This window comes from Argentina silus, assembly GCF_951799395.1.
Source record: "Argentina silus genome assembly, chromosome: 3".
Lineage (NCBI taxonomy): Eukaryota > Metazoa > Chordata > Actinopteri > Argentiniformes > Argentinidae > Argentina > Argentina silus.
This window is the reverse complement of record NC_139657.1, coordinates 22920496-22940604: the sequence shown is the minus strand read 5'-3', so window position 1 is coordinate 22940604 and position 20109 is coordinate 22920496. Positions and strand designations below refer to the sequence as shown.

Genomic DNA, 20109 nt, shown 5'->3' with positions numbered 1-20109 from the left:
CAAGTGTGGCACAAAAGCATGGACCAGGCTGAAGTATGTTTAATGTAGTGGCCTACAGTAAGGGGAAGAGTGTGTATTTCATATGTGTACTCACAGGCCTCCTTGAGCTTGTCCTTGTCATAGTGCAGGGCTTCGTAGGCATGCATGCTGATCCTGCTCACTCTGATCTGTAGTTTCTCAGGGATTGGCTGCTGACTGGGAGGGGGAAGGGAGGGGGAGAAAAGGGAGGGAGGGAGAGAGGAGAAAAGTGTTACTAATGTTATACATGTTTTGGTATGTGTCATGGATGGCAGGAGGCTCCATACTGTAGATAAGGGTTACACGTACTCCACACTGACTGGGACTGAGATGTGAGGGGGGGGGGGGGGGGGCGAGCGAACCCATCTAGACCTGATAAACAGCTCTGATCATGAGAGCGTCGCATACAGTTGTCAGGTAGGATATATCAATCCCAAATCATCAAAACCTAATGAACACCTTTACCGCATCATAACACATTTCAATACCATTGTGTCATGATCGTCATTTTCGCGCTGAAGTTGTCATGTCACATTCTATCATTCACTCCAACTTTATGGGTGCGTGCATAGACTGCTTCTGTAATCAGAGCATGCTCTGGCACACTCTGCACCACGTGTAAATTCTTAAAAATATCAGAAATGTGTTTGTTAATTTACAGTGCCCACTCTATGGAGACCTCATTTATCGAGGCAGGGCTAAACAGAAGGTTATGCTAAATTAAAATGATTAGGCGAGACAGCAGCACTCACTCATTGAGCTGGGGCATTGAGATCCTCCTCTTGGTCTTCTGCACCATGTTGGCCTGGTTCCTCAGGTTGATGTGGATGACAGAGGGCGCCAGCTTGCAGGGCTCTCCGTCCACCTGCATGGGGATGGACTTGTAGGTGGTGAGGGTCACCTCCTTACACTGGTTCAGCCTCTCACCGTGACCCCCGACCTGTAGAGTCGCCTGGAGAGACACAGAAGAGAAAATGCTTTGCTTTTGTAACTGAAATGGAAACTAGATTTGAACATATATATTTACACAACGGGTTGATCAGAACAAGAATTGTGATTGGCCGAGAGGTATTCAAAGCTGTGCTGTAGATAGGATAGATTCAATGGGCTACAGACACTTTCCTTCACGTGAATATGGCCAGAATTGCGCCATCTGTTGTTGACAAATACAGCAACTCCTCTGCCTCGCTTTTTGCCCCCTTTTGCTCCCTTTTCTTCATCCGTCGCTTCACCCCCTCTCTGCTCCCCGATGCCGTCTCCTTATTTCCTCTGGTACAGCGGGCCGTTGGCAAACAACCATTGCCGGCTGAGCCAACGCGATCAGCTGTTCTCGGGAGTAAACAATAGCAGTCTTGCAGCACGCAAATCCACCAACAATCCCCATGAGTAGTAAAACGGTGAAAAAGTAAATAAAAAGTTTAGTGTCCATGGTTATTTTGGTTAAATTTTCGATGTCTGATTTAACAAACAGGATAAAAACTACTATAAAATAACTAAAAAATACGGAGCTGCTGAAACAGGCAGCCAGCTCTACCGGCGCCTCGTCACACTCACTGTTTATTCCCTGATAAAGTGACAGCTATGGCATGTTTTTCCTGTTTACCATACATTACAGTAATATCCCTGTGCAAACACTCTAATTATGAAGATTTGTTTGTCACGTTAACTTGACTAAACTATATTTCCAAGCACAGGGCTTATTGCTTAAATTTCATTGTAATGAAAAAGATTACCCTCCCCCATGAACATACATCAGCCATAACTTTACTGAAGTGTGTGAATATGAGATGCGCCAAAAATGTTTTGCTTGGATCTCTGTTGTAATGACACAGGTTGTCATAGAGAACCATCACCAGTAGGCTAAATCTACATTTTTAATTAAAACATGGAACACATAAAATAATGTAATTTAATCTTGTTTTGTGCACATGATTTTTTAGCATAATGCCATTTGCCAACCTCTTCCCCACTTCACCCCAACCAAATAGGGGGTGAAAACCTGAAGCGTGTCGTTAATACACTTCGCACCCTGGCCATTGTTAACAAATGGGTGGGGGAAGGTGAAGGGGGAATTAAACATCCAGAAAAATAAATCTATTTTGCACACTATGCAAGACGCACAGGCATCTCTGTCACAGCCACGTCCTATATAGGCTACTTTTTTATCCAGTCTCAAACCCACTGAAACAAAAAATCCTTACTACTGTCTCCTAACTTTATTCTGTAATCCATAAATTTAATTTATCAAAGCCGACTCGCGATAATTTATATCAAATGTCCGCTCAAACATATCCCCTAGTTCTCGCTGTCGGGTGTTGGTCGCTGCCTGCGCATATGGCCTATGAGAGAATGTGCGATGACTACAACACGGTACAGTATGAGAGTGCAGTAGATGGTCCCATTGATTGGTCTCCGTTAAGATAACTTCACATTTCCCCTCTTCATCTCCCTGTAATTCATGCTGATCTGATATAATCAACATTTTGCCAAATATAGCCTTAAGCCTAGGAGATATTGTATTATTTGCAGAAGGAATATCTTTCTCTCTTCTCTTCTCCTTTTTATTTGAGTGATTATTTGGAGGGAACACCAATAATGTGCATCACACATTATCAGCACTGTCGGTATGAACAGATGGATGGATCTTTTCAAACATCCTTCACAGCCCGTCACCACCTTGTGGTGGCTTTTGGCAGCTCTTCACATGTCTTCACAACTGGAGTCTGCTGCAGCAGTGGCATTGAGGAAGCCCACTGATGCGATGACAGTATGAACCTTTTAAACACTGACCAACTGTAGAAAGTAGATGATTGCATAAATGGTGATGATGAATCTGTCATGAGACGTCAGGTGTGATTGAGAACTCACCAGAGAGGTCATGGTGAATCCGATGACCTCGATACAGCCATCATCGTGTCTCTGCGGTTCAAAGTCACAGTGCTCACTCGGGTGACCCCAAGGCATGGTGCCAGCACAGTATCTACAGCATAGCACAGCACATTGGGGAAAAACAGTCCATTATGTTTCCCATCATTACAGTATCAATTTCTGCCAAAATGCCAGCACCTGTTCATTAGTGTTGGATGTTTTCCATCATATTTACAATCATATTTATATCAACGCTACCATATGTGTATGTGTGTGGAGAGTCAAGTTGAAGGAGTTATGAAGTGACATACTGTAGATTCAGAATGTTTACCTAGGAATGTTGAGGAACACTAGACACTGTAACTTCAGGTCCTGGACTTTTGAGGTGAGGTCTGTGCCGTCACACTGATGAGAGGCATTTTTAAAGAGACAAAAGTTTAATCAAATGAGACACTCAAATATAATGATATAGTATAATCTCTCTCTTTAGGTGTGCTGTGGGTCTGGAAGCTGGGCAAAGTGCTACCAAAAGCTTTGTAGTGGTCAACAGACATGGCCCATATTAAAAGGTGTAAAACATTTTTAAAGTACACAATAAAAACTAGACCCTCTGATCTAGACCATCATTCCACTCACCACAACTTTAATGTGCTTGGCCAGGTCTTTGGAGCTGCCGCTTAGGAAGTCAGAGAAGGCCGTCTGCAATGAAGCGTCACACACAGATATATACAGTATATATCCTTCTCTGGTGGGTGAAAAGCATAGAGAGGTCTTATAAAAGCACTCACCCCTGCATAGAACATCTTATTCCGAAAACGGCTGTTGAATTTCTCCGGGTTGGCCTCTGTAGAGGAGAGAAACTATATACAGTAAGCTTGCATCTCCTGCATTGACTTCTGTTGCTGCAATATGTATATCATAAAGTTATTTCTAAGATTATGAAAGAAACAGAAGATTCTGAACATACCTCGGGACTCGTGGAATCCGAGTGTTACATGTGCATCAAAGCCAAGGCTGAAGTAGTTGTTAAACACATCTATGGGGAGCTGATAGACAAAGTAGACATGATATCATCAGTAAGTTATGGATATAAGGGTGTCTTTGAAAATAGAGGGGGGGGGGGGGGGGGGGGGCAGGTTGGCCTCGGGTTGTGAGATTTTTTTTTTTTTTAAAAGCATGCAATGAGGAGGGAATTACCTAGATTTGTCCAATGAGAATACAGATATTAGTTTTCCATTGCAAAACTTGTGTTTTTAAGTTTAGGTTGAGCCTACTGAACATGGCCCAGGTGTGAGACAGTCACATGGCATTTCTGGTCGGATTGGTTGGCTGGTTAGTGTGTTGACCTTGTCAGTCTGGTGCTCATCCTTCTCCTCCTGACTGGCCTCTGGATTGGGCTCCACCTGGAGGTTCCAGCGGTCCAGCTGCATGATGTTCCCATCCTCCACGTGAGACAGGATCTTGGTCACCGGCTCATCGGTGTAACCCTGGGACAAGAGAGGATGAATTAAATGGTTTTCATATACACCTCTAATGTTAAAACATCACAAATAAATACGTCTGATTTTCAATCATTTTGTGAGAATCATTTTTGTTCATAAAGGGGTTCCACACAGTACAGTCCTCACCCCTCCCCAGTTGAGTGTCCTGGCCAGGTCATTCCCCGTACCCAGGGGCAGGACAGCCACAGCAGGCTGAGGGTTCAACTGGAGCTCATCCAACACAGAGAGGATCCAACCCACCTGTACAAACACAGACAGGGACACTTATCATTCATCCACTCTGAACCAAAACAACTTGGTTGATGTAGCGATGTTGGTAATCAAGTTAATTTGTCAATTGTTCCACAGCAGGAACATGTGTACATTCTGGATATGGTGGCAGTCAGATACAATATTCTGCACTGTGGATAGACAGTAAAGGACTCCTCTCCTCAGTCCTTATATTGTCCAGTATTATGTTTAGAGTAGTAATTAAATCAGTTAAAGGGCCAATCTGTAACAGGTACATACATTTTTTTTAACTTTTAAATTAATGATATATAGCCATTGAATCTTGAAGAATATAAATGCTTCATTGAGCTTCAACTGTCTTACCCATCAGAACACAAAATATAAGCTTGTTTTACTCTATTGTTTGTCAACAATGCAATTGTAAACTGCAAATGTATAGCTAGAAATCATGGTTAAAACTATAATTGTTAAATCATGGATGGTCAGTCCTTGCATCCATAGCTCTGTCTATGAAACTGAGAGTGGTTACATTTCTCCAGCCCTATCCCTCATCTGTTTACCCAAATAGTAGCAGGGAGTCCGCTTTGTTGTTGTTTGAATTACAGATTACACCTTTAATGACATTACAATTGGAAAGCTAATGTACTTGGAAAAAAGAAAAGAGGTGATGAAGGACTAAGATACGATACGACACGGTACCACTTTATTTATCCCCTTAGTTCCAGTATTAATTAATCAAATTAGCTGTACTGTGCTTACCGTTCCATCTCCACCGCACGCCAAAATCCGCAGGTTGGGCACTTTGGAATACATTTCTAACCTTGAGGAAAAAACATAGCCAGGCACACCAATAAAAACTCAACAGCTGCTTTATATTATAAATAATAAAAAATAAAATAAAATAAAAATGGGTGATGCAATGGTAGCCATTATGTGCCAGAAAGCTCACCACACATCGGCTGTTTGTGGAGAGGTGAGGAGAGAATAATGCCAATGATACCCTGCTTAGCTTCCCAGACAAGCCAGCAGAGGGATGTGGCTGCTAGTATAGTATTCTCTCAAACGTGATTAAAACATTGAGGGTTGTGAACGTAGTGCATCATCTCTTACCCCTCCCTGGGCCCTCCCTGACTGAGGTCAAACACCTGTCGGGGGTTGAGGTACCACATGAATGACTGGATTATCTTGGCCCCCTAGAAAAGACCAGACATTTACTGTAAGCAGCAGCCACAAGGCATGTGACTTTAATTTATCCAGAATGAGAAACAATCATGCACAGTAGCTCAACCCTTGGTGCAAATCTCCCATTGAGTATGAGCTGGCCTACCTGGTTTCCTCCACTCTTTGGGTTGACAAACACAAGCAGTGGTTTCATGAGTTGGGAGGGAACGGGTTTCACAATGAAGGGCTTCCATCGGCCATCCTGGAGCTGAGAAACAGACAGATATTGACTGGTGTAGAAGAGCTGACATTAAGATGACTTTTAAAGTCGTATTGTTCAAACAATTTGGGTTAGTGTACTGTAAAACTGTTTAGGATGGTCCTCCCCTTCATCCTGTGAGGTGCCTCCACTGGTGTACACTGTAAAATTGTTTACAGTGTACACCAGTAGAGGCACCTCACAGGAGGAAGGGGAGGACCATTCTACTCAGTGATTTCAGAAAAATAAAAAATTGTGAACCATTTAAAAAGTTATCCTTTTTAGATACAAGTACTAAATATATTCACATCACCAAATACCTGATTAAAACACAGTGTTTTCTGTGTGTAGTCTCAACAGCACCCTCTAGGGTAGCACCATGGTGTAGCTGGACGACAACTATTGCTACAGAGTCCACCTCTGGCTACATTGAGTTCAACACAAAACCTAGGAGACTTGCGGTTCTCAACCCCTATTAATTAACCCCCTAGTAATTATTACAAGTTCTGGAGGACGTCCTGCAACCCATCAGAGCTCTTGTAGAGTTAACTAATATCTTCTCCATCCAATCAAAGGATCAGAGAATGTATCTAGTACTGTAAGCATAAGCTACAGCTTGCACTGCTAGTGCACAAAGTGTGGTGAGTAATTGACTCAAACAGAAAGACAAAAGTTAAACAGTCTTAAAGAAATTAATTTCTTGAAAAATTAAGAAGGAGCAGAAAGAGAGAGAGAAAGAGAGAGAGAGCAAGCTATATTTCATTGTATTTCAAGGGAGTTCACCTTTCACTTACTTAGCTTAATGGAGCTAATTTAGCCTACTCAACAACCTGACTCAAACAGAGAGCAATACTTTTTATGTTAGCTAGCTGGCTAAGGCTATCCAACATTGCAACTCCTCCAAATCAAGGTAAGCTTTCTGTTTTATTAATTTATTGCCACCGGGGCCCGCCGGTGTAACTTCTTAACTGCTTGTTGCTTTCCATGATTGTAAACATACATTGGAATTATAGGTTATGCGCGTTAGTTCTAGTTTCTTAACTACAGTTACATGGTGACGACGTAGGCTTTGTAGCGGTTATGTATGAAGATTTAGCTTGGAGAAGTGTTTGTCCCCAGGCGAAGGGAAAATGTGAGAGGAGGAGGAGAGCACGTAGATGTGAGAAGGATTTATATAACCAGAAAAGTGATGCTGTATGTGGCTGTTATGAAAAAGTGAACGGTGTGCAGGTGATCAGATCAGCTAGATGCAGGCAAGAGTGTGCACCTGCTTTATAAACTTTCATTTGTAGGCTAGGTTGTAGCAACCTCATGATGGGTATAGGGTGGGAAAATGTGAGTATCATGCCCAGGTGGGTACTAAATAGCCTAAACCTATCGGTGTTACATTGAGCTGGGTGAATGGAATATAAATGACAGTCATCCAATGTGCTGTAATAGAAATAAGGCCATGCTCATAAGCATAATCTTGAATGGCACCAGCAGCCACTGGTGTACACATACGGTATACACATACGGTATAGTACACATTCTTACCTCTGGTCCCTTCTTACTGGGCTTGCATTTCAAAGATGTCCGTTTCTTCTTTTTACTTGATTTTAATGATGTCTAAGAAAAAAAAAGAAGGAATACATCTCATAAAGACTTTTTGTCAGCAAAGAAATGCCCAACCGACTCAAGTGAACTTGTGTGTGTGTGTGTAGTGTCGACAGTATCAGAGTTATCTGAGACCATATTGATGTTAGTTATAAGACACCTAAACCCATGCTTTGTGTGTTAGTAAAGTGATATGGTGGTCATTCATCGGGTACCTGTGGTCTGCGGACACGTATGATCCAGGTGGGCGGTACTATGACAGAAGCGTGAGCTCCCAGGGAACAGCACTCCTCGATCTGCTGCAGCATGAAGCACGTCACCTTGTTGTGATACTGAACACAGAAGGGATACCAAAATCAACACAACACCCTTCCAGAGAGGCGACCACAGTCAGGGTTACGCTCTATTCTCTGACCTGAAATATACTCTGGTGAGGAGCCCATACTCAACATACTCTAACAGTCCAGCCAATTAAATGTAGGTAGTGCACTTACTGCCTGTTTGCACCAGGAACAACTGATGGCAACAATCTCTTTACTGTGGAATGAGAACTTCTGTTGGAAACCCTGTGGGGGAAAATGAGAGAAAATAAGACACTGATCTTTTGAGAAACTTACATTGAATGTTTGTACAGATAATCCACCCTTTGAGTGAGGCTGTAAAACAGTATCAGAGACTCGGTGTGTTTATCAATAACATTTCCTGAATGGTTCTCACTACCTTCCCACACTGACGACACTTGCCAGCCTGGCGCCTCCTGTGGACCCAATGGTGTCGGACAACGTTGGGCTGAAATAAACAAACCTTAGTGAGTCAACCTTTTTTCATTTCTGACTTGTGAAAGTTCAGTCATTTGAAGAGAAGTGTAGAGGAATGTGGGAAGCAAAAACATACTGACCTCTCGAATGTTTCTAGATCCTGGCTCCCTAAATGATGGCTTACATCTGAAATTAATCTATGGAGAGAAAATAAAACATTTATAAATGACAAAAACACAAAATCTTAAATAATAATTGTGCCAATCGGTATTTCATCAGCTTTATCAAGTTTACCCAGTGACTAACCTTTTCTAGTTGCTCGATGCACATTGTGTGAACCGATATCTTGCAGGCAGCACATTTCTTCCTGGCCACAGATTTTTGCTATGGGAAATCAAAAAGAGGATGTCTGGCTTTATACATGACCACCATAGATCTTGCATCATTGAAAGATAGTATAAGATATCACACCCAGAACAGTAGTCAAACATAATTTCCTGCAGATTTGTCTTTCTACCAATAGAGGGTGTTCTAACCCAGTGTTCTGCCACTATGCTTGCGATGGCTCACCAGTGTCTTTGCGATGCAGTACTGTTCTCCAACGTAACAGAAGTCTCCTGAAACGCTTGTCTCAAACCAGATATGGTCCCCAAACTGGGCATTATCCTGTGAGAAGAGAATATGGGGTCATTATTAATGAGTCCTTTATTCCCCACTAACTTCTTCAACTTAAAAGCTATCAATCATTTCATAATAAAAGTAAAATAACAAATCCTTTGACTATATTCAAAGCATGGAGGTAAGTATGAGGACATACATTTTGCATAGGCCTTCAGTAAAAACAGTGTTCCCAGCCTTGAATAGGACTTAAGAACCATGAGGTCACTCACACTCCAGTCCACAGTGTTGCGTATCTCTCGGAGCGGCTCGGTCTTGCCAGGGGCTGAGGCGCTGGGTTGGGCTGCCAGGTGCTGAAGACCTGACTTAGCGATCGCTTTCCTGAAACAAGAGAGAAACAAAGGTTTTTAAATCTACCTAATACAGGTTAGGGTTAGGGACATCAGACCATAGACATTTCAGCAAGTCATGATGAATTTTCTGAACATAGAAGTGTGTGTGTGTGTGTGTGTGTGTGTGTGTGGTGTGTGTGGCAGATACACCAGATGTAACTGTCACATCAACATTTCTGTTCACACCAACCGAAATCATAACCTGGCCCAAAACATACCAAACTGACATTGTATAATAGTTAGGGTTAGCCTCTGTGATTGCTTACAACTACAGCGCAATAAAAAATAACATGTGACAAACGGTAACCTTTGTCACATGTTAATACAACGTTTCTAAGAATACATCATCAGAACAACATCTAAGTGGACCAGTGGGAACTAATATTAAAACTGATATCTCTGGGACATTATAATGTTAATGTCTTGCAAACTTTATTTTTAGATGTCTGGTTGACATTTGGTATGAGACATTGCCTCAATGACACACTGATTGGGATCCTGAAATAATTTGTATGAGACGATGTTACCACATCCTACTTCATGTCCGTGCAATGTTTGGGTCTTACGTTGTCACACAGTTAATCTTCCATCGTCTGTTTATGGTTGGCATAAGACAGTTAATCAAAATCCTTTTTCATACCTTTTATAAAATGTGTGGATTTAGACATTGCTGCACCATAACATTTTTCATCATGACGGATATACAACCAAAAACAATGTAAATGCAACATCATTTAAAAAAAAAAAAGGCTTTGAGACCTTTATCCCCACGAGGTATCAAGCATAGCAACGCGGTGTTGAGCTACTGACTGGGAGATCAATGCTGTGACAGTGAGTCACTTTGCACAAACAAGCTTGTCTTTGTGAGCAGAGCTGCTAATGAGGCAGCTCCATGGAAGGCGTCTCTATGGGCCAGGGAATTAGAATGTCACGGCAGCCAAAACTCTCGATACAATCTGGTGGCAAGGACGTGATGACTCACATCATGACCTGGTCTGACTAGTTATCTTAGGTCTCAGTGGTTTATGAGGAGTAAATTGTTATTACTTCTTGTGTCAGCAAACTCTGGAACATGTAGGAATTATTAGTCATCCCCTCAGACTGAACCATAACCCTAAATATACTTTTAGATAATTGAAGAATATCCATGTTAGTATTAGTCAATCCATGGAGATATTGCTTTTGGAGAAACCATCTATTTACAAATGCTCCTCTACAAATCAGCTCAGCACAGTGAGATACATTAGTGGCTACTAGCACAACATAACGGAACAGCTAGCTAGAACAAACCCACAGGATGGGGGAACGGTTACAGTGATGGGACCCTGATGGAGGTCATGGACTACATACAGTAGGAACCCACTCCACGTCTCCAGCCTGGGGTCGTAGTAGGCCCCGGGCCCAGGACTGAGGGAGCCGGGGCCCCTGTAGATGGCTGGGTGGTGGAGGAAGATGGAGCTCCTACGGTTGGGCAGCGGAGGCCCTCTGCCTGGCCAGGGGCTTCCCGCCTTGGAGATGGTGGAGATGCGCCGCCGTTTTCTCTGGCTGGAGCGGCAGTACAGCCCGTACGGCACCGCATCGCCTAGCAACATGCGGGACGAGTTCCTCCGCAGGCAGCGAGGGGCTCGGATGAGGGGCCGCGATGTTGGGGAATGCAACGGAACGCCCTCGACCACAGCCCCCAGTGGAGAGGAGGATGAATTCTTGGTAAGACAACAGGAGGTGTCTTCGAACTCCTGGTTGGAGACATCCACCTCAGCGAGGTGCTCCGTCTCAGAGAGCTGGCTGTTCTCCGATTGGCTGTCATGGTGGCTGTCGTAGTCGCTGCTGTCTCCCTCTGAGTGGAGGGTGTTAGAGCGTGAAAGAGCCCTGCTGCTGCTGCTGCCCCCCCTCACCTCCACCTGATGCTCCCCAGCTGACAGGCCCCAACTCTCCTCCTCCTCCTCAGTCATCTGGATCAGGCTGGCCAGCAGCATGGAGGGGCCCAGCAAGTGGTTTTCGATAGTGTGCAGCTTGCCCGTCTTCCGTCGACGCACGGCGAAGCGTGGGTTCATGCTGGGGGTAGTGGTGCTGGAGCGCCGGCGCGTGTGGCCCGAAGACTTGTCGTAGTAGCCTGCAGCCCTGGCCAGCCGGCCTCCACCAGCACAGCGCCCCCTGGCAAGCGGGAGGAGCCCCTGCAGCTGCACACTGGAGCGCCGGCGCTGGGCGAGTGCGATGGAGGGTAGGCCTACACTGGAGCGCCGGCGGGCCTTGCTGGTTGGCACAGCCACGCTAGGCCGGCGGTTATAGCCATACTCCACCTTCTCCTCAGCCCTAGAGCCAGTCTCCTTCCTCTTAAAGTGGCGGCGGAAAAAGGTGTCCATGAAGACCTGAGGGAGGGACTGCCCTTCTTAAATACTCCTCTGTGGCTGTTGATGCAGAAATTAGTCTATGAGCTTGGGTTATACAATTAGGTACTTCCTACTGCTATTTCAAGACACAATGCTGTGCGCAAAAGTAGTGCTAACAGGAGAGCTGGACAAAGCATGTACCCAAAGTTGAGAACTACTAGCATAGTTCTGAAATAGATTCAGACCTTTACTAAGTAATAGAGGTTATTCATTTGCATAATATGAATACAGACAGCTAACCTTGACTCAACCAAAAATATCTATCAAACACATTGTTATGTCACGCAAGTCAACAGTAAACCAGCCTCCTATTATCATGCATCTAGTGAAGGCCCTAGTGGACCAACCAACATACACTTCTCCCAAAATCTCATCTCTTGATCTGTTAAGACTCTGGGGGCGCAGGGAGTAAAAAGTGTTGTCGGAAGTTGTAAGCAAGTCCACACCCCTTGAAACAATTGCTGTAGGCTCCACCTGCATGAGATGATCCTCCTCATCTGCCCATCCTATTGTTTGCAAATCGATGTGCATGCATTGAACGAAATGAAAACATGGAGTGCATTAAATTATCCATTTAAAAAATAAATTGAAGCACTCCTCTTTATTTGTCAGTAGAATCTGCTTGTCGCTCCCATCAGCACTTTTGATTTAAATGGAAAGTCTGACTTAGTGAGACCATCAGTAAAGTACCCTACAAATAAGCCTACATTCCAATTCTTATGTACCTCACACATCCATATCTCTGTGCAGCGATGTAAGTGCCGCAATATAAACATTTATAGAGTGCTCCATTGGAACTGTATGTCCCTGGCATTTGAATATGTCAGAAAAGGTCAGCCAGTCAAAAGTCCCGCAGATGACACGTGGCTGGTGATGGTTAGCGGTGGGTAACTACCAAGTGGCTAGTCTTTGGCCTCAACTAGATCTCTATGGAGGGAGGCTGTTTATAGACCAGTCCCCTACCGTCCCTTAGTCTTAGTCTCAGTCTCAGTCTCAGTCTTAGTCTCAGTCTCAGTCTCAGTCTCAGTCTCAGTCTCAGTCTCAGTCTCAGTCTCACCAAGGATCAGCTTGAACACTTCAGACAAGGAAAACCTTAAAATTGTCTCAGACAGTCTTCTTTGATCAGGTAAAAGAGATTTGTATTGTATGTCTATTGCGTACAGCACGTCTATGGACTTCAATGAGAGATGGGTGTATAGGCTATACAACCTGTGTACTGTACTTTTACTCGTATTTTATTTTTGATTTCTTACATTCTCAAATCATTAACCTGGAAGTTAAAAAGGACATCAGCACTGAAATTAAATTTCACAAACTGCAATAAACAGATAACCATCTGTATTGAAGGATCTTGTCCATCTGTGCCACATCCCGAGCCCTCCGCCCACGATCATCTCCATTCAAATCAAATGCTAAACCTCTTGCGCTGCTGCGACTTTGATCCACCTCATCTCTTGCTCCATTGAACAAGTACACACATTAAATATGTCTCCTCGGCACAAAGGACAAGTGCAAAGATGGGCGGGCGAGGACAGACACGACGAGAGGGCCGTGAATAATGTGAAAAGCAGGAGAGGAAGCCATTTCCGCTGCGCCCGGCCAGGGTGAATGGCCTGGTAATCAGGATCTCGGAGAGACCAGGGCACCGGGTGGGAGGAGAGAACACATGAAAGGAATACATCAGCCACAAATACTGTAGGCAGGAAGTAGAATGTACTGTTGATTAACACAGAAGAAGAGACTCAGAGGCATTGTGTGTATATATGTATTTGGGTCTATTGTATTTCAAAAAAGGTTGGTGGTCAGCGTTTCCTAATCGACTACTCTCCAGAGTGACTACTATGGCTTAGCAGAAGAGTCACTTGAGTGCAGAGAAAGGGAAATATGATATTTGCCTTACTTTTACTTAGACAAGGTTGGCAGGTTAGATCTGCTACCTCATAAAATATTTGAGTGTCCCGTCTATGAGAAACATACAGTGCTCCGCGTAACTAATGGGACAGTGAAGCATTTTTTATTCTTTTGGCTCTACACAAGATTTTCAGCTTGATGGTATAGCTGCCACTATAACTGGCTAACGTGTTTTGATTGATACCGCTGACGGCAACAGCAGAATATCACCATACGTCGCGCTTCACCATACAGTAAGACAATGACCAAAAACATACTGCCATAGCAACTACAGTAGGGAGTTTTTCAGGGCCAAAAAGTGTACGAGTGGCCTAGTCAATCTCCAGATTTAAGTCCAATTGAACATGCATTTCATTTCCTGGTAAGATTTTAAAGCAAGAGGGATGCATGCAAAGTGTTGTAAACCAATATGTAGACCAATACCATCAAATAACTTAATAAACTGAATGATAATATAATTAATATTCCAAAAAGATGTAAGGAGTTTCCTCAGATAAATGCTCTTTGTCACTGTCATTAATAGCAGACCAGGATAATTCTCTCTATGAATAACAATGTGAAAAGTGACCCTGAATTATTAACAACCAAAACAGTCCATAGCGGTTGTCCTCTGTGGGGGTTTGCTTGGTGCTAGGCCATCATATGGAGCACCAGGGGACCTCTGAATAAAGGGAAAACACACACCATCTTCTCAGCGGTAGAACAGCAAGCTGTCACCACCACTGTGAAGGAAAACATGGGCATGTCCATCGACAACAGCAATTAGGGTCTGGACTACACCATGATTGCAAGGGATATAAATAGATTCTCGCCAGTAAGTCTCTCTGTATGTAGTTAGTATAGGAGCAACTAAAGGCAGCTTTTGTACACATTCAAAACAACCCATGGAAAAGGATGTTGAGCCGAGAGGTTATAAAGCCATCATCATTGATGTCCGAGGACCTCTTCCATCCCAGCCAGACTTCATTATAACCATTATGTGTCTGCCAAGTGAACCATCAAACCACACAGACAAGGTCAGAGAACATGTTATCTTAATGTCTCCTGTATCGATACAACAAAGGGCAAGTAATGAACTGAGTAACCATTCCTAAGGGACCATGACAACGGTTATTTTAGGCACTGCGCCAGTGTCCCAGGCCGGGAGAGCGACTGAATCAAAGTAGATAGGGACCCAAAATAGTACACTATCGCACTAATGTGCTATTTGCACTTATTTTACTCATATTTGTCAGAGGAAGTGGGCCAGCAAAGAGGTACCTGTCTCCGGAGACACACATACGTTATACATATACACATTTATGGTGACCACAGCTGACCTCCTGACAGTGACGTTGGCAGCACTCTAGGAAATTAGGCTAGGTAAACCTGCTGCTTCTCCTGATTATCACCACAATGACGTGGTGATGGCGACAGGAGATTAGCACAGGCTTGTTTGACCTGATACTGCTGAGAACTTCACTATTTTTAGAACTTTCTCACTTTCATTTGGCACCTATACCTACAACCTGCAGTGCCAACAGCCAATAGTGTTAAAGAACATTGAGTTACCATCCTCAGTCACACAGCTACAGGAACTGAGAAAAGTCAGCCATTTCGTTTCCTAACCTGCATAATGACACAACTAAACACTCAGCATCTTGTTTTGTCTGAGGAGCAAAAGTAGACTGAAATTCCTCCTTGAAATCCCTGATATGCATAAACTGGTCAGGTTACTACAAAACTATAAGGACACTAACAGAAATGTTTGTTTGACTAGATCTGGTTTATCTCCTTTGAAGGAAGGAAAACTATGCTAAAAATCTAGGAGTAGACCATTTTAAGCAAACCTAATAAGTCTTGCTTTTAGCCTGGCTGATGCAGTGGTCTGTGGGCTCAACTAGGGAGAGAACCATTGAGTTTGTTGAAACCTCAATAGCAGTTCATGTTAGTGGTATTTTCTTAACACCACTGACTATATAATATGGTTTCCATCAGCTGTCCATTAAGACTTATCATGGTAATTTACTGTGATACAAACTGCTTTAAAAAGCAGTCACATAACTTTTACACAACATACTTCCCTTCCTAAAGAACAAAATATGGTGACAACAGGTAACAATACGTTAATACACTGAGCATCACTCATAATGCTGACAGTTAGGCTAATTTACTATTTTTGGAAAATCCATACCAATAATGTTGAATAGTCAATAGTAATAACAAAAGCTAGGTCAATGCAGCAAATACTGTTCAAATTAAGGAGGAACCAAAAATCTCACCACTGCATTTAATACACAACTAAACATTCAGTGACACAATTTTACGCTGTCACTACTTATATTCCAATTGTTTGAAACAAGTAGTTGTATACAACCTGAGAGGTGGGAGCTCTATCATTCAAGCCTTCCTGCAGACACAGCATAAGCAGCAAGTGCAAACTCTGGACAGAAAGAGCAAGGAGAGAGAGGAAAAGAAAGAGAGAGAGAGAGAGAGAGAGACCTATGGAGTAGGAGGGCTGATCTGAGGGTGGGGAGAGTGATCGATTGGTCCCCCTGTGAAAGGCTTGTTAGTGTGGGAAAGCCAGAGAGAGAGAGAGAGAAGCACAGTAAGCTGCTGTTTTAAAATAACTCTTAGAGAGATAACCGGATGATCTAACCCTGTAAGCTTGTGAGCTACACGCACGCACGCACACACACACACACACACACACACACACACACACACACACACACACAATTGAGGTACTCTTACCAATTTTCCAAGAGAGGTCTAGAAGGTCTACACACTGCACACCACCTGCTTGTCTCACCATTCAAATTTACAGTATCCATGGATATTATCCATGATAAATCACACTTATCTACTATTTTCAGTTCATACAGATATACACTATATAAACTATCTGTAATTGTTACTGAACTGTGTGGATATAACCGTATATAATAAACCGGCTCCATTACTGAGCTGAAAACAGTTGTGAATATATCTGTATATAAACTGGCTTCATTTGTTACTGAACTGAGAACAGCTGAATGTTGATTCTGTACACTCTTTTGTGTTGGTTCACTTCACTAAGGCCCTTTTATAGATAGAAAAGGCCTTGTAGCACCACTCCAACACTCCTATAATGCATTTCATTACCACTTCAAGGCTCTCATGCTGTTGCATTATGGATCAGTTAAAATCAGGAAAGAGTTTGAATTTTAATTCGGCAAAAAATATGACTTGGTGTGTTGCAACAGAATCATATAATTTTTCACAGCATGCAATTACAAATAGAGTACTTCATTAAGTTATCACCCACTGCAGCTCTGCTACCATTGTTCCAGCCAAATTAACGGAACAGAAAGGTATAATTTCCAAATGTATCTAATTACTAGGTCTTTGAGAAGAAAAGCATGCTGTTGGTTGCCTTTGCCGTTACCATGGAGTGAGGAGAATGGTAACCAGACCCTCCAAGTCAAAAGCAGGGGGTTTAATTAAGAGTCACTGTTAAATTAAGTCGTTCCTCCCTTTCCTTAGGTCACTTTCAAATGACTAGCACCTATTCACCATTTCCCTAAATCTGCAGCTAGCTACGGTGTAGAGTAAAGGGTCTCCAACTCTAGTCCTGCAGGGCTACTGGGTGTGCTTGGCTGGAACAACTTCCTCAACACTCAAAAGCTCTCAAGCCAAGGAGTTGGATACCGCTGGAGCATTTAAGCTACCAACAAGTTCAGAGGTGATGTTTTGATGAGTGAATAGCCAGACTCTCGCCTAATTTCCGTCTGTCCTCAAGATGGACGTTAATTCTTAATTCCTAGGTATTCGGTTCTCCTTAACTAATGCAAGAATCCAGTTCCAGTTTAAATGCGACGACATCTGCGGTCCACTCCTATCTCCTTAGATTTCACCATAGAAAACAAAACATGGCCACACAGAGAGAGAGAGTGAGATATAGGGTTTCTGTACAACCGGCTTTACAAAATAGAAGGGGGTAATAAATGATTTAGCCTGGTTCTTTCAGCGGGTCCTCAACAGTAAGCACACACTCATCCTGTTGAAAGACCCTAAAACTTCCTACAGCCAGGTAACTCTGATTGGTTGATGGGATAGAACAAGGAAAACCAATTAGGATCCTTACTTATGTCCGACAAGTCATGTCATTTAATCCTTATCTGGTCAATTTGATTCAGTGGGTTGGCTGAAGCTGCCATACAAATGCCTTACTTGAATGTGGATACAGGATACATGTAGAAAAAAGGGGGGAAATATCTAAATCAAATATTGTCTAAATGCATTTCTTCATTGTAAATTCATATGAATATCTTTGCTTTTACAAGAGTCAACTTTTCATCGTAAAACGGAAAATTACACTATGCCTGTTCAAGCAAGTAAGTTGTTTTGATGTAGCAATGCTACCATCTAGTGGGTTATAAATGTACCCAAAGATCCTTCACTTCTCAGTTCAAATGTACAGTAGAAAACTGGACTTCTGTAAGCATGTTGCGTTGTGTAAATGTATCAAGTATCTGACATGTGGCAGCGTTATGGAAGAGATGTGTAAATAGGTATGTGGGCCCTACTTCCTCTTTTCTATTTTTAGACCCATACACTCACGATCTCCTGAATACCTCCTTTTCCCGGTCCCTCCTCCCTCCACTCTCTTTGTACTTCAGCTTCTCTACCCATCCCTCCTTGCTCCATTGCTTTTCAGTTCTAACCTTTGCCTCTACAACTCTCTCCCCCCACAGTGACTCTCCTCATTCCCCTTACATGACACAGGAGAGCTGCCCTCCTGCACCGACCCTGCTCCCCAGTCACCTAACCAGGCTCCTGTGCCTTCCTCTGTAACAATGACCCCCCATCTATAAATAGAAACAGGACAGAGCGCTGACAAAGATAGCCCAGGAAATGGGTCCGTGTAATCCCTGGGTCCTGACTGCGTCACCAGAGTGACACACACACACACACACACACACACACACACACACACAGTGATAGCGGTTCTAACACTCCAATCAGGTTTCACTTTACCTCATCCATAACGGGTCTACCCCAAGGGACAGACAGGCCGGCCGGAATCATTTATCTTCAAACACCATTAGACACATCAAACTGTGTTTGTGCATGGTGTGACAACCACACAGTTTTTGTAAGTCTTTCAGTCTGTCTTTGAGTCTGTCTGCAATCATAGATGCAAGAAGAAGTGATGACACAACCCTGCGTCTTGCCTAGTCAGTGTCAAAAACAGGGGCGGTGTGTTAGCCAAGTTCCTCTTTCAGCACTACACCACACACACTCTGTCCTGTGCATTGACATAAGCGCAAGGAGCGCTGTGTTTAAGCACCATGAGGTAGAAAGTGGCCAGCTGGCCCCACACACACACACACACAGTGACTCTGCTGTCACACAGGAGCCCAGGTGGCAGAGCGCTGGATGGCATTATCAGATTACGCCAGCTCAGTGACTGGGCACAGACATCAAACCACCCCACAGGTGCCACATCACCAGCACCGACCCACCGCCAACTGGTAGATAAGGTTATTTCAGTTGTTGGGTTTCAATCGGGAGAAGCTGTGGCACTATGGTGGTTGAGGTGTTCTGGAGGTCTGATGTCAGGGCTAAGAAGAGGTTGAAAATACTGTGCAAGAAAAGTATAACTGAAGTAGTGGTAAAGCTTAACTCCTATACCTGGGTAATTATTCTGTAATTACTGTAATAACGAGCAGCATTGTATTAACATGTTACGACATAGCAATTAGACAATTGCATTGTATATTGACTCCTTATTCTGTATAACACAAATCGTTCAAGGAGAGAGTTTAATCTACTGTTTGGATTTGAACTTCGCTAATGGGTTTGCATACATATTTGCATTTTCAAATCTAAAACCAATAGAAGTCAAATGTACCCTAAAACTGCTTTCAGGGTAAGGACACAAATAAGTCATTTCATAATTGGGGTAAACTATACCTTTAATGTAAGGTGTGACCAAAGCATTTAAGAGTTACATTTACCTGTCAGGAAGATGATAAGTGTTTAAGTATCCATGAGAAGAAACAAAGCCGGTCAAGTGTTGTCTGGAGGTCACCAGTCCAGACAGACGTTTCTCAGTTAAATGTCAACATTCCATGCAACACAATTGACTTGGCTATTAGTCATCGCTTCCTAGGGTGTAGGCTGTTCTTTCCAAAAAAGTATGGCCTATGATGATTCATTGGGCAGAGGTGATTTGGACTAAGCATGGTTTGTTTTGACAAACTGCAGAGCTTTTGGTGAGCAGTGAGGACCAGGGAACTAAAGATGAAGCTTCTTGGCCCAATTCCTGACTGTCCTGCTCTCCATGTAATGTTCCCATCACACATTTGCATGACACTAAAATAAAAGCAAATGATCTGTGCCCAGGTCAGCAGGTCGCTTTCGATAAAGCCGTCTGCTAAA

At 43.2% G+C, this 20109-nt stretch overlaps 1 protein-coding gene across 2 annotated transcripts in view; it reads right to left on the bottom strand.

Annotated features, from left to right (window-relative positions):
- dgkzb (diacylglycerol kinase, zeta b) overlaps nucleotides 1–20109 on the bottom strand; it is a 49953-nt gene that overhangs the window by 9438 nt on the left and 20406 nt on the right. Inside the window, exons 2-22 of one of the 2 annotated variants that reach the window (XM_083666735.1) lie at nucleotides 10754–11772; nucleotides 9284–9392; nucleotides 8964–9059; nucleotides 8700–8777; nucleotides 8534–8590; nucleotides 8356–8424; nucleotides 8130–8201; nucleotides 7851–7967; nucleotides 7576–7647; nucleotides 5947–6048; nucleotides 5730–5812; nucleotides 5379–5439; nucleotides 4515–4628; nucleotides 4233–4373; nucleotides 3854–3932; nucleotides 3675–3730; nucleotides 3523–3585; nucleotides 3218–3291; nucleotides 2887–2998; nucleotides 771–970; nucleotides 95–195 (exon numbers count right to left, since the gene is read on the bottom strand). In XM_083666735.1, the coding sequence (XP_083522861.1) occupies nucleotides 95–195; nucleotides 771–970; nucleotides 2887–2998; nucleotides 3218–3291; nucleotides 3523–3585; nucleotides 3675–3730; nucleotides 3854–3932; nucleotides 4233–4373; nucleotides 4515–4628; nucleotides 5379–5439; nucleotides 5730–5812; nucleotides 5947–6048; nucleotides 7576–7647; nucleotides 7851–7967; nucleotides 8130–8201; nucleotides 8356–8424; nucleotides 8534–8590; nucleotides 8700–8777; nucleotides 8964–9059; nucleotides 9284–9392; nucleotides 10754–11766 (2869 nt within the window). In that variant the 5' untranslated portion in view covers nucleotides 11767–11772. The remainder of the gene's footprint in view (nucleotides 1–94; nucleotides 196–770; nucleotides 971–2886; nucleotides 2999–3217; nucleotides 3292–3522; nucleotides 3586–3674; nucleotides 3731–3853; nucleotides 3933–4232; nucleotides 4374–4514; nucleotides 4629–5378; nucleotides 5440–5729; nucleotides 5813–5946; nucleotides 6049–7575; nucleotides 7648–7850; nucleotides 7968–8129; nucleotides 8202–8355; nucleotides 8425–8533; nucleotides 8591–8699; nucleotides 8778–8963; nucleotides 9060–9283; nucleotides 9393–10753; nucleotides 11773–20109) is intronic. The other variant, XM_083666734.1, reaches the window with a different exon arrangement.